The sequence below is a fragment of the Prunus persica genome, chromosome G4 (assembly GCF_000346465.2).
Source record: "Prunus persica cultivar Lovell chromosome G4, Prunus_persica_NCBIv2, whole genome shotgun sequence".
Lineage (NCBI taxonomy): Eukaryota > Viridiplantae > Streptophyta > Magnoliopsida > Rosales > Rosaceae > Prunus > Prunus persica.
Window position 1 is genome coordinate 13054638 of NC_034012.1, and position 26882 is coordinate 13081519.

The following is a 26882-nucleotide window of genomic DNA, read 5'->3' on the forward strand; positions in this document are numbered from 1 at the left end:
ATTAAAAAAGATAATGGGTAGTTGTGTTCCATAAAAATAGGATCCATCATCTGCTTTTTCTTTTTCTTTTAATTTTTTTAAATATGAAAAAGTGTGAATTTACCATATTATCTTCATTTAATTAATAAGTTTAGTTCTTAATGTTTGCATTAACCAAGGATATTTTCTGGTATTTTGAATGTTTCACCATTTTCTGCCTTTTGCTTTATATATATAGATTATGCTCAACCACAAAGTGGCATCTGTCGTTTCTTTTTTAATTGTCAAAACTATAACCACCTTGCTTATTTTTCAAATTTCAGTGTCCAATCACGACGTTGCTATCTCATATTCATAATTTGATGGTGGCCCTCATGTTGCCTCTAGTCCTCTTCTGATTACTACGCTTCCACAACTCCATAAAATATTAATGATTGACCCCTCCAATCCAAACCAAAACAAATCCCAGATTAACAAATGCTCGACATCATTTTTTATGAGCGATCACTTCAAACTTGATCTTGACCCACAAACAATCTTCAAATTTTGAAAAAAAATAAGATATGTAAATAAAGATAAAGAAAAGTTAAACACCATCAAAAATTAATTTTTTAAACGTGAAATATATAATGCCTCATTTAAGTTTTTTCTTTTTCTTTTTCCTGAAAGAATAAAAACATGGATTAGTCTAACTCCAATCTATTTTGGAAAAAGATTACCATTGGGCATTTTGATACTTTTGTTCATCCTGTCCCTCCCAGATCTCTCATTTTCAATTTGCAGCTTTGATTTTGCTTTCACTAGCTTAACTAAGCCTTAGCCCTCACTCCACCCCAACCTGGCCACCTCTCCCTCTCTCTTTCTCCTCTGCAACAGCATTGTCTGTAATGTATCTCTCTCACTGCTTAAGCCTGAAAGCTTAAATCTTTGAATCAGAGAAAACCCATTTCCATTTCACATCTTCCCATTTGAAAAACCAAAACCAGCAGCTTGAAAACATGAGTTTTGCAGGACCCAGAAATTCAAAACCCACAAAACCCCCAAATCCATCAACCTCAAATGCACCAACATCCCAACCACAGCAACCCCCAAACTCCTCTTCAAAGTCCTCTTCTTCTTCTGTTTCTTCCTCCCTCTCAACCCACTTAGCCATGGTGGAGCTGAAGCAGAGAATCCTCACCTCCCTCTCAAAACTCTCAGACCGAGACACATACCAAATCGCTGTCGAAGATCTCGAGAAAATCATCCAAACCCTCGCACCCGAGGGCCTCCCTATGCTCCTTAATTGCCTCTACGACGCCTCCGCTGACCCAAAACCCGCCGTCAAGAAGGAGTCTTTGCGCTTACTCGCATTGGTCTCTGCTTCCCACCCCGATTTCACATCGACCCATTTGACCAAAATCATTGCTCACATCGTTAAGAGGCTCAAAGACGCCGATTCCAGCGTCAGGGACGCGTGTCGCGATGCCATTGGAGCGCTGTCGGCGCAGTACTTGAAGGGAGAGAGTGTAAGTGACAATGGGGTACTTGGGTCCATTGTGGGTTTGTTTATGAAGCCTTTGTTTGAGGCTATGGCGGAGCAGAACAAAGGGGTGCAATCTGGTGCGGCGTTGTGTATGGCTAAGATTGTGGATTGCGCTGCGGACCCGCCTGTCTCTTCTTTTCAGAAGCTGTGTCCAAGGATCTGCAAGTTGCTTAACAATCCTAACTTCTTGGCTAAGGCATCGCTCTTGCCGGTTGTTTCAAGTCTGTCTCAGGTTTGCTTCATGTATTATGTGGTTGCTTCTTGGTTGGTTAAATAAGTAGCTTCACTTTCTTTTTCAAATACAAATGATATGTAGTCATGTACATTGTTGTGAATTTGATAGTAAAGTTGGGACTTATGTGGTTGTTTGATTGCTGGAAGTTGTAGGAAACAAAAGACAGCAGAAAAGAGAGCTAATTTGGAGTGTTAACTTAAAATGTGTTGGGTTTGATATAGTGAGAACAAATACATTGTCTTCCTGTTTTGTAGGTGGATAAAATGAACACTTGGATCTATACTAGGGATAATTTATTTGGATTTTTACTGATCTGAAGAGGTACGGACTTGTTGCAGGTTGGAGCAATTGCACCGCAAAGCTTGGAAAATTTACTGCAAATTATTCATGAATGCCTTGGAAGTACAGATTGGGCAACACGTAAAGCAGCAGCTGATGTGCTGATTGCATTAGCATTGCATTCAAGCAATTTGGTCAAAGATAGAACTGCTTCCACCCTGACTGTGCTTGAGTCTTGCCGTTTTGACAAGGTAGTCTTTTGTTGCATATTCTTTCAAGTACATTACCTTTTCCCTTACTATCTGTGCACACTAAATGATTACCAGATTTCAATAATGTCGTGGGGATCACTTGATTATAAACAATAACATTTTTTATTTTAAACTTTTGGCTTTGTATTAATAACCGGTACACAATTATTCAAAGGAGATTCAATGCTGAACAGTATGTCATTGGATTAGTATGCATATAAAAATTTCACTACCTTATTAGGTTTTTTCGTGTGGAACTTCTATATTTGAACTTTTTTCGGTTATTTACTGGGAGAGGGAGGGGTATTTGAAAGTATTGAAGATAAACTCTCTTATCAAGAAATGTTGGATCAATTTGCCAGAGATTGTCCTCATGTGGATACTGGATATGGGTTTCACATTTCAGATAGGCCCATAGTGTTGTTTCTCACTTTACTCTCTTAGGAAAAAGCAATCTACTTGTAATATTGAACTGTTGAAATCAGCCAACGTCCATACGAGAAATATGTTATAAAGATAGGAGGGTGGCTATATATTTCTCTTGGCCTAGTGTCCAAAATTATGTTTGATTTGTTTTACAGATTAAACCTGTCAGAGATAGCATGACAGAGGCATTGCAGTTCTGGAAAAAGATTGCTGGGAAAGGAGGAGATGAAGCTCCAAATGAACAGAAAGGCCTGTCTCATGGTAAGTATATCAGTATATATTTTTTGAATGCTCCTATTTTCTATTTCTTTTGTCTCTCACTGGATTATTTTTTAGTAACAAATTTTTAATAAAGAAAATCCTGAATCAGCAGAGGTGTCAGAAAAGAATGAGTCAAAAAATCCAAAGCCTAGTGCGAGAACAGAGCAAGCAGCAAAGGGTTCATCTAATGATTCATCCCCTACTTCAGATTCTGTTTCTAAATCCAAAGGTATTACTGCAGATAAAGCAGTTGCACTTCTGAAGAAGAAACCACCTGTCTTAACTGACAAAGAGCTAAACCCAGAATTCTTCCAGAAACTTGAAGAAAGGGGTTCTGATGAATTGCCTGTAGAGGTAGTTGTTCCTCGTAGACATCTCAATTCTTCAAATTCAAATAATGAGGTAGAACTAGAGCCAAATTGTACAGATTCAAAGGAAAGGCTAAACCGCAATGGAAACAGCCAATCTGATGATATTCAGGGATCTTTCAGTAGTAAATACCGTAACATAGAGAGAGGACTTGCTGGTCTGTATTCTAAACAGCGAGATCATGATGACTTTGAGCGCGGTAAATGGCCAGAAGAAAGGGCAAATGGAAAAGACCCAAGAATGAGAGCAGTTGACGGTGATGATAGAATTGATATAAATCAAAGGGAGTCATCTAGCAGTCGTGCAGGTTTCTCAAAAACTGATGGTCAATCTGAAGGAGCCTTTGTCAATAACAAAGGAAATTGGTTGGCTATCCAAAGGCAATTGTTACAGCTGGAGAGACAACAAGGTCATCTGATGAGCATGCTGCAGGTATTCTAGTTTCTGCACTGTGGAAATGGTTTTAATGTATATTCCTCAAAATTATATGATACCTTTCTTAAATTGCAGGATTTCATGGGTGGGTCTCATGATAGCATGGTAACTCTGGAGAACAGAGTAAGGGGTCTTGAGAGAGTTGTTGAAGACCTGGCACGAGATTTATCTATATCATCAGGGAGGAGAGGTGGTAATTTTGCAATGGGGTTTGAGGGATCTTCTAATAGGCCCTTAGGCAAGTATAATGGTTTTCCTGATTACACTAGTGCCAAGTTTGGACGAGGCGGGGATGGAAGAAGTCCATTTGGTGAAAGATTTGCCCAAAATGATGGAATTGTTTCCGGCATGAGGGGAAGGGGCCCTCCTTGGAGACCTGACATGTCTGAGGTGTGGGATTTTTCTACATATGGTGGTGGTTCTCGAAATGGGCAGATTGGTTCAAGGAAGGCTGTAGGAGGTGGTCCTATGGATGGTAGGTCCCCCAAATCAGAGAATGAGAGTGATCAGGGTGGCAACAGGCGAGCATGGGATAAAGGGGTTGGACCTGTTAGGCTCGGTGAGGGGCCTTCTGCAAGAAGTGTTTGGCAAGCTTCAAAAGATGAGGCTACCTTGGAAGCAATTCGTGTTGCTGGAGAGGACAATGGAACATCTAGAGCAGCAAGAGTAGCTATACCTGAATTGACCGCAGAGGCCATGGAAGATGATAATGTGGGCCAAGAGCGGAATCCAATCTGGACTTCTTGGACTAATGCAATGGATGCTCTTCAAGTGGGTGATGTGGATACAGCCTATGTGGAAGTATTATCTACAGGAGATGATCTCTTGCTTGTAAAGTTAATGGACAGATCAGGTCCTGTGATTGACCAACTTTCAAATGAGACAGCAACTGAGGTCTTGCATGCTGTTGGACAATTTTTACCAGAGGCAAACTTGTTTGACATCTGTTTGTCTTGGATTCAACAGGTATCAGGTTTTTCTTAATCCTGTTTCTTATTCTACTAGCTAAGATAACTTCTCTTTTGAAGGATTCATGAGTTCACTAGTTTCCTTCTTAAGGGTTACACTTCTTAATTCTCAATTTTATTGCATTTGGTGTTCGTCTATGGAGCTGCCTCAGTTTCACTTGAATTTGACGATTTAGCCCCTTTTCGCATTTTGCAGTTGGTTGAAATGGTGCTGGAAAATGGATCAGATGTTTTTGGCCTTCCCACAGAAGTAAAGAAGGAGCTTGTATTGAATTTGCATGAAGCTTCTTTAGCAATGGATCCACCTGAGGACTGGGAAGGTGCAACGCCGGATCAACTTTTGGTGCAGTTGGCATCATCCTGGGGAATCAATTTGCAACAGCATGACAAATAGTTACTAGTTCGTTTGCCAATTTGTATTCAATGTGAACTTTGCGTTTGGAGTGGATGATTTGGTCTATAGTTCCTTCAGTTAGTACGATTTGAACTTAATGACCAATAAACATATATAATTGTCAAACGTTCACTTGATTTATCAAACGTGGGGCATGGGGGTATTTTAAGGGCTTTTAATACACAAATCCAACTTTAACAATAACGATCGTTGTGGTCAGTGTTACCCCAAATGTCTCATTTGCAAGTATGAGGTATGTTGCTGCCAGTTGCTCATTGGCAATCCATGAACGTCGTTTGAAGGTTCTTATGGTGCCCCTTGTAACCTTGGTTGAACATGCACATACCTCATATGCAGGTCTGGATTTTTAAAATCCTTAATTCCTCTTTCTCCCAACTAATTCATAAAAGGAAAACGTATTATACCAAGAGAAAGAAATGAGGAGAAACTAAGACAACGTAATATCGCATCTTCATTCTTGTTCAAAACATACATTAGTTTCACCAAGGAAAGTACAATACATTAGAAGAGGTGTTCAACAAAACATAAGCGTTTGATTGTTAGTAGACTAATCTATATACAAGGCATGCTTTTAAATGAGCCTTCCCCATGGTCTAAAAATCACATAGTGCTACCAAGCAGCAGATCGAACCCTCTTCTAGTAATCCTTGGCTGCAATGTGACGAACTCATCATCAAAGATGATGGAAAATTTCACATCAACAGTCTATAAAAACTGATTCCTTGGGCAGAAAACCTCTTAGGAGCGAATGCCATTAAAACAAGATTGCAAATGGCCCCTGGAATGTATAACACACGAACTGCCCTCATAGGTTCTAAAACCAAAGGCCAAATTATGTAATTAACCACACCATCTACTTGGCAGAATACCAGTTTTGTGCACATTTGGCATCAACAGCAAGGTCAACCTTAAGGAAATTCTTGCCATTGAAGGGCTTCGACATGCACTCAACAACTATTGCCTTTGCAACCTCAGCAGACTCAGATGGCCCTTCCAAGATCACTTCATCATGAACCTGCTTTCCAGAAAAGATAATTTCCAGAACTTGTCAATGGCTACCTTATTTAACCCTCTAATTTAAAATATTCCAAAAAAGATAGATAACAGAGAGCCACACAAACTGCTTTATCTTTTTACGCCTTTTTCTTAGTAAAAACTAAATTGTTTGTGATTTACTGTTGCACAAGTTAAACAAACTTAAACCTATTCAATGTGAATGGAAATGCGTCAAGGAGCATGTCAATCCAAGATGAAATATGAACAGAAGCAATTAATTCAGGAAAGCATTATTTAAGGTTGCTATCAAAACTAGAGCTGAAAAAGAAATGACATCTGAACCACTATTAAATAACTCTAAAAATGATGCTCCTATTTCCATCTTATCACACCCTACCTCCCTATAAATTTCCATAATTTTTCCATAACACCTACACCTATTTTCAATTTTCGAAAACTTGAAGAAATTCTACTGGATGTCCCCAAATGACAGAACAAAACGGTGGATGCCAATGGAATTACCACTCCAAACGTAACGTCCAAATCTCTTGAAACAACCAAATAACATATATTCAGGAAGAGAAGAAGTAAACCAAGCAGTATCGTTCTCACATGGTCTACTTATATCATAAGATGAAAATTGATTTGCACAGATAAGACCAATAAATTGAAGATTTATAGACATCATTCAAAATTGCTGAGAAATAACCATATCAAAAAAGGCAGAGAGCCAGATAATGTGGCTTAGAAAGAGTACAAGAAGATAGTTCTTTCATTTCACTTGAGTCAAATATTTAAAGGGAAGTTACGCAGGATCAATTGAAAGATCTATTTAGGACATTAGGAGAGAAAGCAAAAGAAGCAAACATACAGATATCATGTGTGTTTATATTTTGTCCCTTTGACTCATTTTTTCTCATCAAAGATTCCTTTCCACCATTTATTGCTCTCTCACTTCCCCCCAACCAAACAATATCTTTCTAATATCTATTCTTAAATTTACTCTATAAACTTTCTTATAATTTTTTTTTAAATGAACGAATTTAAGAGGAAAATAAGCCTCCATCTCCTACATTTTTGTTCTTGCTACTTATCTTTTCCCCACAAAAAATGAAAGGTACAAAACATAGCAATTCTCATTCCTCATGGAGCACTTTTCATATGTTCTTAATAATTACAGGATGCTTAAAAATCTTAGCTTTTATTATTTATGCTGCTATATATTTTTTCTAGATTTCTTTTGAAATTATAATTTTGTTCATGACATTGGCAAAGTGTTAGCTAGTTTAATAATAAGGAAACTGGAGTTAACCTGTAAAAGCAGCCTCCACCCAAGATCATTCAAATGCGCATTATTGGATATTTCTAACATGGCACACATGGCAACATCAGCAGCACTACCCTGTTGCAGTCAACAAATCAAAATCTCATGTGTTGAGAGAGAGAGAGAGAGAGAGAGAGAGAGAGAGAGAGAGAGAAAATGCACAGGAAGAACCTGCACTGGTGTGTTAATAGCAGCCCTTTCGATATGACCTCTTTGAGCGCGACTAGCACGAGCTATTGAGGGGAACCAGCGTTCCCGTCCTAGCAATGTGCGAACATGTCCATGCTTTGTAGCTTCCTCTTTGCGTTTTTCTTGCCAAAGTCTCACTTCTTGTCTTTCTTTGTACCAGAGCTTAACTGTTTGCTCTGCATCCTGAACAGATACCTGGGAACCACCATACCCTACTGCATCATTCAAATTGATACAAAAATAATATGAATGCCTTATTATATTTCAAATTTAGCACTGCAAGTGTACCTTCCAATCCCGAGAAAGCCCAATTGGAGTTTTCCCATATGCAATGGAGAAGTTAAGCATTTTAGCTTTCCTTCTTTCAGAAGCAAAGGTATCCTGAACATGAAATGTTTTTTAATCAGAAGATAGTGTTCAGAGTGAATCCAGAGCTACTAACATTTTATTTGGACATCAGCATATCAACATATGGTTGTAACCTCATCCAAAAAACAGATTAGAATGGCAGAAAAACAATCAAAATATCAATATGTTGACAGCTTAGATGGAATATATATATATATATATGTATGTATCAAATTAGAAAAACAATATTTCAACTATCACTCAACTGGAAAAATTGCAACATGATATTGGGTGAGATAAAAAAACATGTACAAACAAAACTGAACAAATTAAATATATTAACTTCATGCTCATCAAATTAAAAGGTACAAAACAAATTTGATATCTTTCCACACAATGGTTATCCTAAGCCTAATCATAGTAGAATCAATATTCAATTCATTCTTATACGCACTTGGAATGACTAAGTTAGTCCTAGCTCCAGGTCATGGACAGGAGCAGTTGCATTCCAGCTCCAGTCATGGAACAGAAGCAATTTCATTAACCTGGAGGCGTTGTCATATTTAAGGGGAGAACATAAGCTTTTCCAGCTCCGTGCACTTGCTTAAATCTGTTTGGTATTTTCATTTTTTCAAACATCACCAAAGCAAACATTGCCGACTCTTCATGAAATAAAGAGAGAGCAACAGAAAGAAATATACAACATTTTTATTTTCCAAGGTTCAATTATAATAACCAACTACAATCTTATTAGCTCCCTCAAGAAAATTTTAGGCCAGAAAACGTAAATGTAAGAAAGAATGTTCTTTCTTTTGGACAGAAAATAAAAATATTCCTACAAAAAGACCACAAAACTCAATTTTCCAACTATCATCAATAAATCTTCACTGCTAAACTAGGAAAAAAACATTACACTTTTTAACCTTCAATAGTGGAACTGGGGGTTTATCTTCACCGGGTTGAGGATCCCACTCAAGTAGCACTTCCTTTTTCTCAACGGCTTCCCAAATATGCTGGTACATGTTCATTGCAGTCCTTGAATGAAAATCTCCACCAGCTTTGAAGGCATCCAACATGCTCTTACAGTTGGAAAGATGAGCAAGAATCCTGAGTTCCAGCTGTCATAAGAACACATTAATTAAAAAAATTAAAAACATGTATTCAGCAGATAATATAAACAACTAACCTGTCCATAGTCAGCAACAATAAGAGAATTTCCAGGTGCAGCTACAAACGCCTGACGGATCTTATACCGGTCTTTCTCCAAAGCAGGTTGATTCTGAATCAGGAAGTAAAGAAGAAAAATGAAGATTCATACCTTCCAAGTTTCCAGTATAGTTGGAGATGATAGTTCAGAAGCAAGATATTTGATTGAAAATCAAAGTGCTTTTAATGATCAGAGAAGCTGACTATCCAGATATCACCATCATCCATAAGGGAATGGTTAATGTCTTGGATAAACAATTGATTATAACTTCATTAAATAGATGATTGTAAAATAGTTGAAAGGATTATTAATCAAACCTGCAAATTAGGCCTCCTAGCAGATAAACGCCCTGTTTCCGTGTTGATATTTAGGGAACAATGAATCCGCCTGTTCTTGCCTGATATATTACTGCTCTGTAGTAGAAAGAAACCAAAATCATTGTTAAGTGTAGCATAAATTTGCAGTAAAAAACTAGAGAAAAAGGAGTTAGCTTGGGATATTAGTAAGCATAAACAGTGTGATATAACAGCAGAAATCACCTGCAAAGGGAGGATGAAGTTGGATATCAACGAATCGATAGAGCAAACTTGACATAAAGCAGCAATAGCGTGGCAAGCTTCCTTTCCCTTCTCCTTTGGTTTAAATGCTTCAAAAGCTGTCCCATAAGCAGATGTGTCAACATATTCAGACATATTTTCTTGTTTTACCAAGTATTCATCACTCACTGTCTCACAAGCATCTCCAACATCATCTATGTCATCATCCATAAAATGAAATTCTGAAGAGACCTTCCCAGATAAAATCTTCAAAGCATCTCCTCCAACTGAGGGCCAACCACTTGCTGTGTAAATCTCAGCCGGAAGATTGACACCAATACCATGCAGAGTGATATTGCGATATTTTGGGGTTGTATCCTTTCCATCTTCAATCACTTTATCAATGTTTGGAACTCTAAAAGTCCTCTCAGTTGGAACAGCCTGATCGGAGTCCTTGCTGTAACAGGATACAATCAAGTCAAATTTATACAGCTTCCCTTGCCTTTTCATAAGGCTAGGGGGATGGTATCATGAATAAAATTTTCATTTGGTACTGTCCCTGCATTTGAATAGTGTAAACGGTAAATTTACTATGCAAATGCAGGACACTTAATGTTCCAAATGACCCATAGACACTAGAGTAATTGAATTTTTGTTTGGTTACCCTAAAAATAGTTCATATGGATATTGGTGTTTTTATTAGACATCTCAGTGCAGTTGGGGATCATTTTCTATCACAAGAAGTGGTCCCTCCAATAAAATCTAGATTTTGTACCCTAAGTTTTAGATTTGAATTATGGTTCTAATCCAGGATGGGGCTGTTTCCTCTCACATGAACCAAAACTCTTACAAAGTTTTGCAACAATTTCTGCTTCCTGTGCATGTAGTCATGCTAACCAAACTCTCAAGAATAGCAAAGCATATTGTTGAACAGCGCTTACATAAAATTGTACTCTTAACCTTATCATATATCTTTTTTATTAAGAAAAAAGGAAAAACAAAAAGATACAGCTCATGGGAGTTAAACATATCTTTGACCATATATCACAGGATACATATAAAAGGTAAAACTTTCAAATTCCAAGACAAATAGCTATAGACTGAGCTCCTTATGTCAACAGAGCAAGAGAACTAAAGTTGCTAAAAAGAACAAGAAATCAAGAAGATAATCAGAATGCTTTGTACTGTTTTCTGTATTTAGAAGAAAGTAAATTTAGTTTTTTGACTTCTGTTCCAGAGTCACCAACTAAAGCTGATACAACCAAGATAGCAACAAAGCTCCTTATGTCAAGAGAGCCAGAGAACTAAAATTGCTAAAAAGAACAGGAAAATTTTGAGAACAAGAAATCAAGAAGATGTAATCAGAATGTCTTGTGCTGTTTTCTGTATTTAGAAGCAAGTAAATTTAGTTTTTTTCTGTTCCAGAGTCACCAACTACAGCTGATAAAACCAAGCCCTCAAAATAGAATGTGTTTAGTATCTTTCACCTAGTAAAATAAAGTCTGGAAAACAGTTGTCTACAACATGAAAATTCTCATACTGACAAAAAAAATTAAAGGTGTTAGTTGAAATATGTACCTGTTCACAGTCCCACCAAACAAGAGCTGGCGTAGTTGCACATCACTTCCCACGTTCATGTACTTGGCATCAGTGCAGTAACTAGAAGCCCACCTGCGAAACCTGTTAGCAGCAACCACTTGTTCGGCTTTGGCCTGCTTCTCAATCTCAGCTAAATGTTCTCGATCAACCAACATTCCCTCAGTTTCCATCTGAACTAAAAGCTCACCAAACGGTTGCCAGTATTTTTCATAGAAATCAAACATGGATTTTCCAGAAACGGGGTTTCCATCAATTTCCCACGGCTTTTTGCCTAGTTGGTTTTTCATGCTCTCATAGAGATTTAGTGTGCTTATTGCATCTAAGGCAGAATAGCAAATCCATAGTTTTCTCTCTTCTCTTTGTAGCACTTCAACAGGATCAATAATGGTCAATTTCCCTTCTTTTCCATCTGTTTTCACTTTCTTCCTGCCAAATATTGTTTTCATTGATATTTTACCAACCAAATCCTTCAAATGACACTGTTCCGCCCCAGACATGACCTTAGGGTCACGTGTAAGCGCTTCAAGAGAATAGCCTCCCTTTATCCGCCTTGATGAATCCCACAAGCGCGCCATGTGCATTGTGTCGGCGTGAAAACCGGAAAGCTTAAGCCCATAGTTCTCTATTACATGGTTATCAAAGCTGTAATTGTGCCAAACCTACAAAAAGATATCAAGTTTGTTCTTCAATCAAGCATGCACCTTGTATGCTAGTCAAACACCGGTAAGTGATTTTCCGGGCCAAAAAAGAAAGCACATACCAAGTGAAACAGTCAACAGCAGTCAACAAAATAAAGGCCAACTGGACCAGTCTTATTAAGAGAAAAGGAAAATAGAGAAGAAGAAAGAAAAGAAAGATTAATACTATTTTCTAACTTGTATAGTATTGTGCAATATTCGACAGACTCAAGGCCTTGATCCTTGGTTAGTCAGAAACAGAAGCTGTCCTGAAAGCAAAAATTAAAAATAAAAAAGGACGCAAAATGGTATTTCTACCAACTGCCCTGCAGTAATGGGAAAAAATGCATAAAGAGAAAGGAAAAGAAAGGCTCATGAAAATAGAAAGAAAGTTATCAATAATTTAATTGTACAAAAGGACAATTGTAAATGTCTGATTAATATGAACCAAATTTGTCATAAGAGTTGCAATGTCAATATCGTAAATCAAAAGAAAGTAGTCATTTCTGAAAACTGTCACTACCCAATGATGATTATGTTGTTTTGAAGGTGCTGTGAGTCAAGAGGACCTTATAAGAAAGAAAAACAACCTTTTTTATGGAGGGATCTTCAAAAAAGGGAGCAAATTCAATTAAAAGTTCCTTGCCGCCGCCATCAAGAACATCCACCCAAATACAAGACTTCCCATTTCCAAAATCCACACCCGGTCCAGAATAAATACTGAAACATATTATTTCTCCATGATCAACAGGTGTTTCTCGCTTCACTTCTATCTTAGCCACCTGTTAAAATGCTATTATTAGCAACTAGACAGTAGCCAGTAAATAAGAAATCTCGAGCACCCAAATACAAGCAACACATTTATTTATAAAAAGGCAAAAAGAAAGTTCAAAAAAAATGTGCAGACATATTGCACACAGAACTATATCAATCAAAGTTAAGATAAACTTGAAGTATGGATACCTCTGTGTCACAGGCATGGACAAGATTCCTGTATTGATCTGTAAGCATCTTAACAACTTTCTTTGCAACAGAGACACTATTGACAACAAGAACTTTGTCATATGTGGTATTAAGCCTCATACGAAGATCTTGCTTGCAATCATTATCTGCTTTTGAAGCAGCTTTAATTGCAGAAGCTTTTGCATGAGACTTGTCCCCTTTAATCACAGCTGCAGCTTCATCTTTATTTCGTCCAGAATCAGTCCCCTTCCTGACCTTTGAGGTCTTCCCTAATTGTGACCCATTAACCACACCCAATTGTCCTGGACCCTCACGTGCATGACCATTGACCTTCTCCAGATTAATATTTTCAACCCTACTGGAAGTTGACACACCCAGACCATCATGTGCATAACCATTTACCTTGTCCACATGATTTCCTTCACCATTTACCTTGTCCACATGATTTCCTTCACCATTTACCTTGTCCACATGATTTCCTTCACCAGGTGTTTCATCCAATTGTCCATAATCAATGATTTTGCAATATGAGCCTTCTGAATTTTCTTCCAACTTATCACACGTACTGACATGTGTGAAACCCTCAAGCCTTTCTTGGCTATTCGTTTTAATACCTCCTGCACGGGAGATGTTCCTTCCAAAATAATTTTCCATTACCTTTTTTTCTTCTCTCAGTGCAAAAACCTTGTTGTTCCAGGCACTTTTAGTGCCATTAGATTCTCTTTCAGTATGATAGTGAACTGGATTCAAAGAGATCGTTGTATTATTTGAAAAAGTATCATGAGCAGCTTTGGCTGCACAGACCTCTGGCCTGCAATTTTCATCAATTCCAACATCAAAGGCAGCAAAAAAAAAAAAAAAAAAAAATCAATCAAACAGTGTATCGATTTCTCCTCGCACTCTAAGTATGCAAAGGAAGCACAAAACATATTGGAGAACTTGAAACGCAACCTGGCATTCTCAAAATTGTGAATTTGTACTAGAAATTTACATACATTAGCAACTAACATTGAAATCCCAAAGCCAACACCTACCCACAAAAAATTGCACATTTGAGTTTCCCCACTTCCTCTTCCTACTAACATTCCTCCACCAATTGAAAATAAATATACAAGTAATATTGCATATGCAGTTCACTAGAAGTCCTTGCCAATACAGTCAGATTAAAATGAAATTAATACAATTTTCCAATAATTCAACCAAGTAATTGAAGTATCCCTACGAAATCCAGCAAAGTCTACATGACTCGAGCCAACAAAAGAAGATAGCTAGATGACCAATACAACCCAAAACAAAACATTCGTGTAACTCCACAACCATTTTTGTTTGACCCAGAACCCCAAAAACTCAAAACCTTTCATCATATTAAATTGCAAATAACAAAAATAAAATTATAAACAAAACACAAGAAATAAGCAAATCAGTATGATGGAATATTTTAAAAAGGCACACAGAAAAAATTAGAAGGAACAAAAAAGAGAGTGGAAACAGTGCAGTCTGAGTAAGATTGAAGTGAACCTGGTACGAGTCCATAGAGACCTGGACGAAGAAGAGCGGGGGCAGGAACGGAATACAGAGAAATAGGAAGGGCAAGAAGGTCTTAAATGGCTGGTTTGGATTGAGGAGAACCCCATAGCCATGAGGTTTGAAAGAGCAACTTTGGCCAGCTTACTACTCCAACTCCAACAGGGGGTTATAGAAGCAGCCGTCTTGGAAAGCTTTGGTGGCAAATCTGTAGATAAAGTGGGTATTCGTGGGAGGTTATTTGGGGTCTGGGACTAGTGGGTCTGAGTTTGAAGCAGAAGAGTAGAGCAAGGCCATGACGAGAGAGAGAGAGAGAGAGAGAGAGAGAGAGAGAGAGAGGAGAGAGATGAAGAAGGCAAAGACCGCAGAGGCTAAACCCTGGGGTTTTCTGTCTCAGAAAAATATGGGGAAGAACCCAAATATCATATGGCTGGCAAATATTTGTCTCTGCAAATTGTCAATACTAAAATCTAAAAATAAAATGGTCATTTACCATTTAAGGGTTAAAACTTTCGGATATTACAGATATGCCTTTTTTGTGGTCCTTTGGACATGTGATGCATTCGATTTGCTTTTATTTATTTATTTATTTTTAATTTAACCAATAGACAAACTAATATGTAAATATTAAACGGATTAATTCGATGGTCTTGTCTTTAGCAGGATGATGGTCAAGGATCTTATATTCTCACGGTTAGAGTTCGATTCTCGTCCTTCTTTTACTAAATTAAAGAAAAAAAATATCCGGCTCGCTTGCATAATATTTTATAATTAGAAACTTAAATAATAATTTTATAGATTGTGAAGATGCCTAAGAGATGATGAAGAGGGGAAAAAGAAGAATTGTAGTTTTGTAATGCATATGCATGGACTTAGGGTTTATGACCAGATGTCCTTACCGTAGTTAATAATCCTTGGCTTATCTTGCCAAAATGCAAGGAGAGGGGTTAGCTTTTTCTTGATGAAGGGTTTAGGTATTGAATTGGTTTCTGCAATTATTTCATTATAATTTACAAGTGCTTGGGGCCACTAAAAGCTAATTGCTAATTTGTCGCACTGAACTACAACCTTATTGGTCATACTTACTTTAATCAATCAATAATTACTTAATATTTTATTTATTTTGCTAAATTATACTTCCACCATTAAAGTTTATGAATTATCTTATCAAGCATAATTTTAAAATTCGGTCTCATTCGTATCCAAAAATTAGGTCATTCAAACAATGTCATTCTCCATAGAATGGCAAGAGTTGTGATTAGAACTCAAAAAGACGCTTCAATATGTGTTTTTGTAAGGTTTTCTTCTTCTTTTTTCAAGATTTTTTTGTTTTTTTGTAGGTTTAAGAGTCGCACCATTCCTCCCATTTTTTGTATTTTCCCACCTCTTTTAATAATTTAAGTAGCCATAAATTTATTCATGCATAAAATTGAGGAGGAATTGAAATCCGGATTCTCATTAAAGTTGTTTATTAAACTATATGAATCAGGGTAGGAATTATATTGATTCCTTATAAGTTGTTTACTAAATTCTCATGAATCAGAAACTAGTTTGATTACTAAAATGCACTTGTTCTAAATAAATTATTTGGTTACAATGGATGGCAAATTTGAAATTTTGTGAAGATATAATGGGTATAAAAGGTGGATTACTCATGGGCTAATTCTCCAAGATTTAGAATACCACGTCCCACTTAGGGTATGTTTACGTATCAGTAATGGCTATGGGAGGAAAGCAAATGATTTCCATTCCTGACTTCTCCTACGTTTACTTGCAATCAGGAATTAAAAAATAAGTGGACCCCACCTCAAAATCCGTAATCGCATCCCCTCAAAACTAGGTATCAGATCAACGAGGGAGGGTAGTTGATACGATTCTCATTCCTGTTTTCTCTTATTAACTTCCAAAAATACCCTTACCACTTTACCATAATTCCAAAACACCCCAAACCCTAAAAAAAATAAAAACTCACGCAAAGAAGTTCCAAGACGCTCCAACCCTAAAAAAAAATAAAAACTCAGTTCCAAGAAGTTCAATGTATTTAATCGTATGAAGATTATGTAGATTATTATTATTTGATTGTTTACTAGTTACGTAGGTGAAAGATATATATTTATTGCAGTTTATTTTTTCTTTTGAAATTAGCTTTGAACAAAGGTGTTATCAACATTATCATTGAACTGGGCTCTGTTGTTCATCTTGTTCAACATATTGATTCCTCATGTTTACACCGCCTTACTAGTTTGCTGCAGGATTAGTTTGGTCTCCTTAGCCAATTTGAGAATTATATATGTGTAGTGGTGAAAATGTACACGACATTTTAGTAATCAAATTAATTTGGATTCTAACTCATGAAAGTTAGTAAACAATAACAATGGAAATCAACCTCATTCCTTTGCTAATTCCATATGTTTAGTAAACAGTTTAATGGGAATGATTCTTCCCATACCGATTCAATAGTTCCCCGATTCCTAAATCCTTTGATTCCTTACTTTCTCCATTACTGATACGTAAACATGCCCTCAAAAGTTCAATTTCTCCAAAATCGGGATTTGAATTCCTGATTTTGTATGGGCCCCATGTGGTCCTCACTGATTAGTTACTGTTGCATCAAAAGCTTCTTTCTTCTTCTTCTTTTTCTTGTTCGAAGCCGATGCATTAAAAGCTTGCAAGATAGACTATGAGGGGTGTATTCAATCCATATTTATAAAGACTTTTATAAAATTTAAAAGTCTGGAGGTATCCAGTTGTCACTTTTAAATTTAAAAAGTATTTAAAAGTTTTTTTTTTTAATAGAATAAGTATTTAAAAGTCTAGTTGTGATTTTTTAAAATTTGTCAACTCTATGAAAGTTACTCACTTAAAAAAAGTCTTCAAAAATTTCAATTGGATACACACATATGAATTCATTAGTAAATAGTGATTACATAGATATGAATTCATAATAAACGAACTGACCATCAAAGCCTAAACTCACTCTTTTTGACTTGTATGATGAAAGTCACTCAAGGTTACATATTGCTCCCCTCCATTATCGAATTGATCATCATAAAACCCTTATTTTTTGTATTAGCTAGAACTTTTAAACTCACTCTTTTTTACTTGTATTATGAAAATTTTGGCGACATAAAAAAAGTTAGGGTCTTTGGGGGAAAGAACATATGGAGGAAGAGAGGGGTGAGATAATAATAACCTTGAAGGTGAGAACAATGCTTATTATGTTTGAATTAACACATTTAAAGGGTATTGTGGATTTTATATGTAGATGGAAAGAGTTTAATGGGGGTAGGTAAATAAGATGGGCGGAGAAAAAAAACAAGTATGTGGAAATAACAACATTCAAAGTTTAATTCTCCTCATGAACAAATAAGAAAATTATTATTTAAAGTAATTCTATAGTTTTATGCACACAAAAAATCGATACGCATCTCCGTACCTACCAAACGCAACTGTCGGTTCGTACAAATCGAATCCACATGTGATAAAAAACTGAATAGATTATAACCAGTTTGGTTTGATTTGGCATAAAAATAGTCATAACTAACTACCGCATTAAACATAACCAATCTAAGAATGGTTCGGTTTGGGCTCATTTCCATATGAATTTTTTCTTTCGTTGCATCTTGGGAAGTTTTGGGTGAGAAATAGAATCAAAAGGGAAACAAGATAGGCAACAAAATTCATCAAGCACACACCTATGTTTAAATGCCCACCCTACCCTGCCCAACTGTGCTTTGGCGGGCAACGTATCATTCAAATTTGTAAATTGAGCAAGCGGCAAAGAACGATCCTGTTGTTTCTGCCACCTATGTTGCACGTGCATATAGCATGTAATGTACCGTACTCCATTGACCCCTAAAATATTTATAAATAAAAATTCCAAAAAATAATGTCTTTTTGGTGGAGACAAATAGCCTGTGCTGCATCTCCAATAGTTGGATCAACAATACTTGACAAACCATTTTTCTTTTAGACTGGAAACACCTAAATATTAAGAACACTATATATTTTACATGTGCACTAGTAATTTAACACATGCTATGTATGTGAGGCGGTTATTACATTGGAGAAGTCGAGAAGAATTCAAAAAAGGACATAATTGGTCATTACTATTTTGCGCTTATTATATTAAAGACACTGCTTTCCTCCTTACATGGAATGAGGCATTTCTACTTCCTGCAAATCAAAGTTTGACACATACAAAAGTAATTCATCAAAAACACACAAAAAAGAATCTCAGCACACATTCAAATTGTGATTAGCAAGAAAGTAGGAGTTTCTACTTTCAGAGAAGAAGGCAAGTATTTTCCTTATATTAACTTCCGTTTATTTAGTGTAACATAAGTCATGGCATAATTGACACTTAGTGAAAAATGGTTGACACTGTCATTTTTCGAAATATAGTAATTGATCTTTTGAGTTTTTTAGGTCGAAGATCCTAATACATATATTCTAACCTTTAATATTGAAGTCAAATTTGGCACAACAAAACAAATAGAGCATCATTGAAGTATATACATAACTACATTTTTGGCACTTGATACAACAAATTAATAGCAGACAATTTGGAAATGCTCTTTCTGGCACTTGTAATCGTCACCTGCAAGGATGAGTTTGTTCTTCTCTTCTCTTCTTTTTATAGGCCATTTGGGCCTGCTTGGTTAAAGTGCCTCACCCTTAACCAATTCTTTTGTGATAGCTCATTGTCATCAACAAAATCACCATAACTTCACCATGCTACAACCAAATGTGGACAAAAGAAGTGATTTTTTTGAAACAACGGCAATGGCATGGGGTTTGTTTTTACAGAGCAGCCTAGCTAGCTACAAGACGATCAAACTTCTTTTTTTTTTTTTTTTGGGTGTTGACAACATGAACATATAGAGTTCGTGGAACATTAACTCATAGGCTCCTTGTACTCCCTGGTTGTGTACCCTCAAATGCACCATCATCATCAGTACTCTCATCATATCCATCACCATCCTTCTCACCAGATTCAGCAATGCCGTCTACGGTTAAATACTCTAGCGCCGTTACAACGTCACTGATCAGAGGTCTTGTAGCAGCTTCCTCTTGGAGACACATTGCTGCAACAGCAAGAGCTTGGTAAAGAGCCTTTATAGGGTACTTGTCTTCTAGCAATGGATCAGCCATTAATGTAAACTTCCTTCTGTCTTTAAATAATGGCTGTGCCTGCAAAAGAAGATGAGTATATATCATTACTTTTAAGTCTTCAATTCTTTATTGCAGGAAAATGAAACTTACTGTACACCTTTGTGGGATTGAAGGGTTGATAGTCTAACAAAAAATATTGCAGAACTTTGGATGATTACAAGATTCTGAACATACCCAAGTAACTAAGTTCTGCTCCTCCGTTGGTCTGTTGTTGTCTATAACTCTTCTTCCTGTGATTATCTCCAAAAACACAACTCCAAAGCTGTAAATGTCGGATTTTGTTGTCAACTGCCCTGTCAGTGCATATTCAGGTGCACAGTAGCCATAAGTTCCCATCACCCTGGTGGATACATGAGTCTTATCCCCAGTTGGGCCTAACTTTGCCAGACCAAAATCAGAGAGCTTTGGAAGAAAGTTCTCATCCAACAAAATGTTGGAAGCTTTGAAATCGCGGTATATCACAGGGGGGTTGGCTTGTTCATGTAAGTATTCAAGTCCTTTTGCTGCCCCTGCTGCAATTTTCATCCTAGTATCCCAATCCAAGGGCTTTTTCCCGGGACCTAAATCTGAGGACCGAAGTTTTGATTGTGAACAGAACACAATTATTAAGAAATCTTACTAATATATACTTACAGAGGCAGTTCTCAGAATGATCTTTGGTTGGAAAAATAAAAAATAAAAAATAGTTTTACACTAACTGAAGTGCAAAACCAAATTAGAAACTAAATTTAAACTTGTCACTCAAATAAGCGCTCAGGAAGGAAAAATCTCTAACAGATTGAGAATAGAGTAGTCATTTTCTAACGCAGATGCAAATGCAATGAATTAAATTGGTGCATACCAAGAAGATGGTCCTCTAGGGACCCTTTCGCCATGTACTCATACACCAAAATCCTCTGATCACCATCGGCGCAATATCCGACCAAATTGACAAGGTGGGGATGGTGAAGAAGACTCAATATCAAAACTTCTACAAGAAATTCTCTATTTCCTTGGAACCCATTCCTGTCTAGTTGCTTAACAGCAACAACCTGAACAAGTGAACAAGATGGAATATGCTCCAACTTAATCAGTGTATATATGGAGAGATCAAATTAAGAGATGGATGGAAATTATACTCGGTCTGTGTCTTCAAGTTTCCCTTTGTAAACTCTCCCAAAACCGCCTTCGCCTAGCAAATTGTCTGGATGGAAGTTGTTAGTTGCAACGCTTAGTTCCCGGAAAGTAAAAATCTGAGCAGAAATATTTCCTTTGCCAACCTTTGCTATCTCTTCAGCTATGTACTTCCTCCTGCTGCTATCTGCATGTTAAATTCTGAAACTTAGAGGCCTACAGTTTGAACTAGCTGCTTGTTACTATTATACTAATCAGGATTTTCAGCCAACTTACTTTCAGAAGATGTGACAATTTGTGATCACAAATCAGAACATTTTCAGTAAAATCATCATCAAATTTAATAAAAGGGATCATTTTACCATCAATGGTAATACGTGTGATGATACTTATATGACAAGGTAACAAGGAGTACTGAAGGTTGATTTTGTATGCTTTAACCAATCTTCTTCAAAGGGAAAATTCTCCATCAAACCTAAGGCAAATAATTTTACGATTTTGTCGTAAAAATCTTCCAAATTACCTACTTAAGATTTTTTTAAAATATTTTTTATTAGCTAATAAAACTATATCCCTTAATTGTGGACAAATAATTAACAGACCAAAGTGTTAAAAGACAACATAAATCAATTACAGATGAATTCATCCGCACACAATCCCCTGCAACACTTCGCATATGCTCGCCAGGGAGAGCAGCCTATAATATATCCAATTTAATGGTTGAATAATAGGTCCTCATCTAAGGTCCTTGCCCTAATAGAGAATAATCTCAGTATGTTTGTTTGTCATTTATTATACTGGAGCCACTTTTTTTTTGGGGAAGATTTACGTTGAGAATGTTAAAAAAGAACTTACCAGTTTTGAAGGAGATGTTAGCAAATGAGGCTAAAGTTTTGGTGTCATGGTATTCCTTGATGCTCTTCTTTAATGACTTCCTGGCGATTTTCTCTTCTGACATGCAACATTGGAAGCAACTCATCATTTTCCTTCCCTCTGGCTACAACTTCAATCCTATCACAGCCACCTTCAAATTGTCATCCAAATCTTGCATGGAATCTAACTTGAAATTACAAAATTGTTTGATATGCTTCAAATCAGGAAAGAACAAGCGCAGACGTGTCGAGAAATTGCTTGGAAAAAACGGAGATATCAATCTGCTTAGCTTATCAAACACCCTTGGCTCTGGAAAAACCAGAATGCTAGTTTCTGGTCCTTCAAGAACAAGAGCTTGATCCCTCACATTGTTTCTTTTGCTTCATCCCTCTATCCAAACCAACGAGTTCGGACAGCGAAAACAGACTTAGTCAATTTTGCTAAATAAAGAGGGGCAGACAGCTATTTGTTTTTGTTTAACAATCATAAAATGGTTTTGTTATTTTCTCTTTCTTTTTCCAATATTTCCCCATCTATTTGCGTTAATGCCAGGGCAGGCCAGAACATACAACCTGCTATTATTTCCATCATCAAAAAGTTAACCTTCCCTTAACTGGCAAAAACCCGTCCATGCATTTCCAACCAGCTCCACATATATATCTTTCCAGAATTTTGCTGGCACTGTAAATTAATTGCTTTGACAGCAATGTTTTAACATTTAGACCATGGGATTTTCTGAGCAATCTGCTATGTTTAATTCTATGAAAATTATAAATAATTTACTCAAAACTTGAGATTACTATAGTAATTTCAAACAACCTCTGTCTCTCGGTTGTAAACTTCCATTTTGTCCATCTGCAGCCAAAAAAGAAGCTTACATTTGCATATTTGCACAATTCAGGTAGGCAGAAACATAAACACCTAGATTTTCCTATTGTTTGTAACAGATTTAACTACTGATACGGAACAGGAATTGTTTATAAATGGTTTAACAAAAGACCATTACGGCAAAATCACGGCTCTAAGTACATCCAAAGACAGTGAACCAACTAAGAAAGCAAAATGCATACATTAACAGATACCAAACCACCAAAAAGTCCAAATGTGCATGATACTTGTGCCCTGTGGATTTTGTTTCCGTTCAAGTTTTTACCCCCAAAATTTTCTCAATATTCTGAACCCTCATTAGTAATCCAATTCCATGAGTTTGATTTGTAGCATTCACCATACGGTCATCAACCACTACCGGGTTCTTGAGAAACCCTTTAGGCATTCTTTTAGGGTCATCAGCCCCCATACGGTTTTTTAGAGATCCTTTAGCCATTGCTTTCTTCCCTTCTCTTGCAGCATCTTTTCCTGATACTTTAGGTTCAATTTTATGCTTGTGCTCCATCCTGACAGGTACACTAACTTCTATCCTTGCCTTATTATCACTACCCTTCCTCCCTTTCTTAGCAATCTTCACCACATTTTTAGCAAAATCACCAGCATTTATTTTCTTAGCAGGCCCTTCAGTTGTTGTGGCCGACTTCCGTTTCTTCACATTCTTGTCCTGAACAGGTGAGGTTGAAGAAACAAATTTTGTTGGTCAGCTGGTTGTGGAAGCCTTATGTAAACAAGCTGGTTTGTTTCCAAGATGTCCCAAACGTTCTGAAAGTGGAATGTGATCATCATCCCTATAATCAAGGACTGACTCTTTCTTAACCTGCTTAGGAAATTGAGGAGTAGCTGAGGCCTTTCTCTGTACAGTATGATTGGATTTTCTGGGGACCTCAGGAATCACATAGGAGCGGCTCTCTTCAGGTTTAGACCTCTCCAAAGTTTGTGGTGATGCCTTATGCATCGGAACATTCCTCTCCGCGATGGAGGCATTATACTTTTCAATCTTCTGTATTGCCACTTTGACATGTTTCTTGATTGTATCTGCGCGAGCAGACTTAGATATTTTCCACCAATGCAAGTACCTAGCCGATACACTCGGCTCAAAGGACCTTGGAGGGACAAAGAAACCAACATTGGTACCTGGGGCAAATTACAGTTTTGAAAATTCACCAGGAAGGTCTTGATCCATTCCAAATTGCATTGCCACGCGGTTTGGAAAATACTTCTCTTTACAAGGCTCTACTCCAACCAACTCAGAAGTGCACAAGCATCTAATATAAGATCGTAAATTCTCATCTGAGTGCTTAGCACTATGAAAAAATGACGGTTTGTTCTTCGTATAATACGACGAATGGCTCCAATTGATCAAATCAGCAGCATAAGGACGCCATTGAAAATTCTCTTGCAACTTAAGAACAGTTCTTACAAGAGGAAGACTAATTGCTCCAGAAGGTAATCTGTGCCACCGGGCAGCCCGAGTCTCCCCAGGTTTCAGAGCATTTGGGGAATTCTTTAGTAGGGGTTGAAACCTCTCCAAAGCCCATAACTGCAAAAGCTGAAATGGACCAGGAACAGAAATCTCCTCCCTACAAGAAAGTGCTTGTTTCTTCAACAAGCTTAGGTCTTTGTAAAGACCTGAAAGGACAGCAGGGGCAAGAGCAAGCCTCGTCCCCTGTGACAACTGTGCTGCAATGCGAAAAACATGCCTCCCTATGCAAGCTTCAGGAAGAGAAGGAAAAACAAACCTTGCCAACCACAATGACAGAAATGCTACATGTTCATATTTGTACTCATTTTGCAGCTCCATGAAATGCTTGATCCAAACAAATTGGCAGGCTTTTTTCGCCTTGGTCCTCGAAATCTCTACTCTCTTCTTCTCCATCTCCTCCACAATTTCCACCAACAACCCAATAACAGGCCTTGTCACAGGCCTCCCAAGGACTGAAAATCCACCAAGAACCATCATATCTTCAAGGGTAAAAGTTGCTTCCCCACATTGGAAAACAAAGGTGTTGGTCTCTGAAGACCAAAACTCCACTAACCCAAGTAGGATATTCTTGTTGGTACACCTAATCTCATATCTAGAACTCAAAATAGCATCACAAATATCTGCCTGGTTCCAAATAGAACAGCACTCACCTGCAAGCCTGTTAACCCATTCATCCCATTTTGCCTGGGGCATCTTCCAGCCTTTGAAGAGAACCCTAGAGGGCCATTGCTGAAGATTGTGATACAAGACTTCACACAACAATGGGTTGCTTGGAGGTGCCACTGCTTTGTTAAAATTCAGGGCACATGGCTTGAGGAACCTTGCAACTCTCCTTGTTTGTTTCTCATCTTTTGGAGACACCATATTCTCCTCTCTCTCTCTCTTCATATATGCAGTGTGACACTTCTGCTTCCTCTGCCATTTCAAGGCTGAAAAAGATGAAGAAGAAGAAGAAGACGAAGAGGGCAGCGTATAACTCCTTTTAAACAGAGATGACATTAAAATTTAAATAAAAATGAAATACAACGTGTTAGCCAATCACGTCGTCCTCCTCGTTCAAATCCAAAAACACAAAAGAGAGCTTGGGGATTGTAACACACGTTCACTCATCAGAACTCTAGTGGCTAGCTAGCTAGCTTTTGCCGGCATGACACATAAATGTACATACAGGTTAACATAAAAAAAATATGCAAAAGCATTTTAACAAGTTAACATAAAGATGTTTCAAACCCATCACACAAAAGCACGAAACAATTCTCACTTCTTTTTTCTCTCTGTGAGCTTAAAGAGAGAGAAGACTTCGTGGTTGCACCAATTTCTCAAAAAACCCAAACTTTCTCAACGCACTCGGCCACGATCCATACGTTATTAACCTCCCACTTATTTCTATTCACTCCCATCTCATTTTGTAAAATCCGACGTGATGTCATGCTCATCTATCACACGATATGGGACTCATGAAATTATGAATCATGTGCAGTCCATTTTATACTATAAAGTTGAGAAGGAAAACAAAGCAGATACTTAATATCCACCAATGTGTCACCATTAATATTTTTTTGCTCAGGAAAAAAAAGAGAGTTAATAGTGCCAGATTAGGGTCTACATTTTCAATGCTACAACGTAGTGTAAATTAATGTCACATAGGTTGCAAAAGAAATCGGAGTATTAAAGATGAGGAATGCTAGATACATTCTCTTATTGCTTTCTTTATTGAGTTTATGTCTAGTGTATTCCACTCACACATAAATCTATGTATTAAGAAACTCTTTGTTCTCTTCGCAAACCAAAAATTAATATTGTACATTAAAATATATATATATATAAACTGCTCATGCTGTGTTGTGAAAATAATCAGCTGTGGAAAAAAGCAATTAGGCGTTTGGTAAACTGTATATGAAAAACTGCTGTGAGTAGTCAAAGTGTTTGGTAAATTTTTATCAGAAGTGATTTAGTATATATAATGATCGAAAAGGGCATGATGATGAAACTGTTTGTTTTTTCCTTCATTCTTTTTCTACTTAAAAAAAAGAAAACAAACTTCACTACATAAATTTGTTTTCTTTTTTTAATGTCCACTTCTTTTTTTTTTTATAATCAAAAATTGTAATCTACAATTAGCACACATATATTACCATAAATTATAAATTAATATTGTAACAAAAGTAGTTCTAAATATTGTTATATTAATAATAACAATGTGTTTTGAGGGCTTCGGAGAGGGTTAGCATAACAAATACACAAAAATTGTTCAATTTTAACAGGCCCAAATAGATTACTACAATATAAAAGAAGCTAATTAGATGCATTCATTAAACTTATAGCAATGTTATTTCTCAATGCTTCCATCTCTTGTGTTCCATTGTCATGAAGACTATGAAGTTATTGTTGTACATCAACATCCTCACCTATCTCTTCACTTAAGATATCATTTGAAGCATCAAAATGTCTATCACGTTGGGCATGCCTCCTTATATAATTATGAAGTGTCATTGTAGCAATGACTATCCTCGCTTGTTGAATGGATAATTAGGCATATATCTTAAAAGTTTCCATCTTTTCTTCCATACTCCAAAGGTTCTTTCAATAATGCTCCTAAGAGAAGAATGAACATGATTGGATACCTCTTTATAACCCATTGGTTGGCTTACCCTACGAAAATCTGAGAGATGATACCTTTTGCCTTTATATGGTCCCAAATAACCTCTCATTTGTGGGTACCCTGCATCTACTAAATAATATTTCCATGTGAAATACAACATTCATTTTTCTTAATATGTATATATAATTGGACTAAGTAAGTAATGAAAAACACGAAGGTTAATTGACCATAATTTTTACCAC

General features: G+C 36.9%; 4 protein-coding genes across 9 annotated transcripts; 1 reads left to right on the forward strand and 3 right to left on the reverse strand.

Moving 5' to 3' along the window:
• On the forward strand, positions 650-5314 carry LOC18780167 (microtubule-associated protein TORTIFOLIA1). Of its 2 annotated transcripts, none has more exons than XM_007213613.2 (6): positions 650-1736; positions 2078-2269; positions 2851-2956; positions 3066-3757; positions 3836-4726; positions 4925-5314. In XM_007213613.2, the coding sequence occupies exons 1-6, from the start codon at positions 978-980 to the stop codon at positions 5120-5122; spliced, it is 2838 nt and encodes a 945-aa protein (XP_007213675.1). In that variant the 5' UTR covers positions 650-977; the 3' UTR covers positions 5123-5314. The 2 variants fall into 2 exon arrangements, with proteins under 2 accessions (XP_007213675.1, XP_020418188.1); XM_020562599.1 differs by having other exon boundaries at positions 700-1736; positions 3069-3757.
• LOC18780419 (DNA polymerase I B, chloroplastic/mitochondrial) lies at positions 5562-14945 on the reverse strand. 4 transcript variants are annotated; one of them, XM_020562596.1, is made up of 13 exons: positions 14501-14943; positions 13468-13793; positions 12983-13437; positions 12610-12801; positions 11322-12001; positions 9747-10200; positions 9525-9620; positions 9187-9279; positions 8924-9118; positions 7941-8033; positions 7635-7847; positions 7452-7541; positions 5562-6158 (listed from the first exon to the last, which is right to left on the reverse strand). In XM_020562596.1, the coding sequence occupies exons 1-13, from the start codon at positions 14620-14622 to the stop codon at positions 5997-5999; spliced, it is 3171 nt and encodes a 1056-aa protein (XP_020418185.1). In that variant the 5' UTR covers positions 14623-14943; the 3' UTR covers positions 5562-5996. The 4 variants fall into 4 exon arrangements, with proteins under 4 accessions (XP_020418185.1, XP_020418186.1, XP_007213688.2 ...); XM_020562597.1 differs by having other exon boundaries at positions 12983-13384; positions 13415-13793; XM_007213626.2 differs by having other exon boundaries at positions 12983-13793.
• LOC18780432 (probable serine/threonine-protein kinase PBL23) lies at positions 19219-21773 on the reverse strand. 2 transcript variants are annotated; one of them, XM_007213819.2, is made up of 5 exons: positions 21650-21773; positions 20800-20981; positions 20523-20712; positions 19856-20247; positions 19219-19699 (listed from the first exon to the last, which is right to left on the reverse strand). In XM_007213819.2, the coding sequence occupies exons 1-5, from the start codon at positions 21771-21773 to the stop codon at positions 19409-19411; spliced, it is 1179 nt and encodes a 392-aa protein (XP_007213881.2). In that variant the 3' UTR covers positions 19219-19408. The 2 variants fall into 2 exon arrangements, with proteins under 2 accessions (XP_007213881.2, XP_020418189.1); XM_020562600.1 differs by having other exon boundaries at positions 21602-21773.
• Positions 22809-24902, reverse strand: LOC18780617. The gene is made up of 3 exons (XM_020562297.1): positions 23704-24902; positions 23373-23658; positions 22809-23219 (listed from the first exon to the last, which is right to left on the reverse strand). Exons 1-3 carry the CDS (start codon positions 24900-24902, stop codon positions 22809-22811), a joined length of 1896 nt encoding a protein of 631 aa, XP_020417886.1.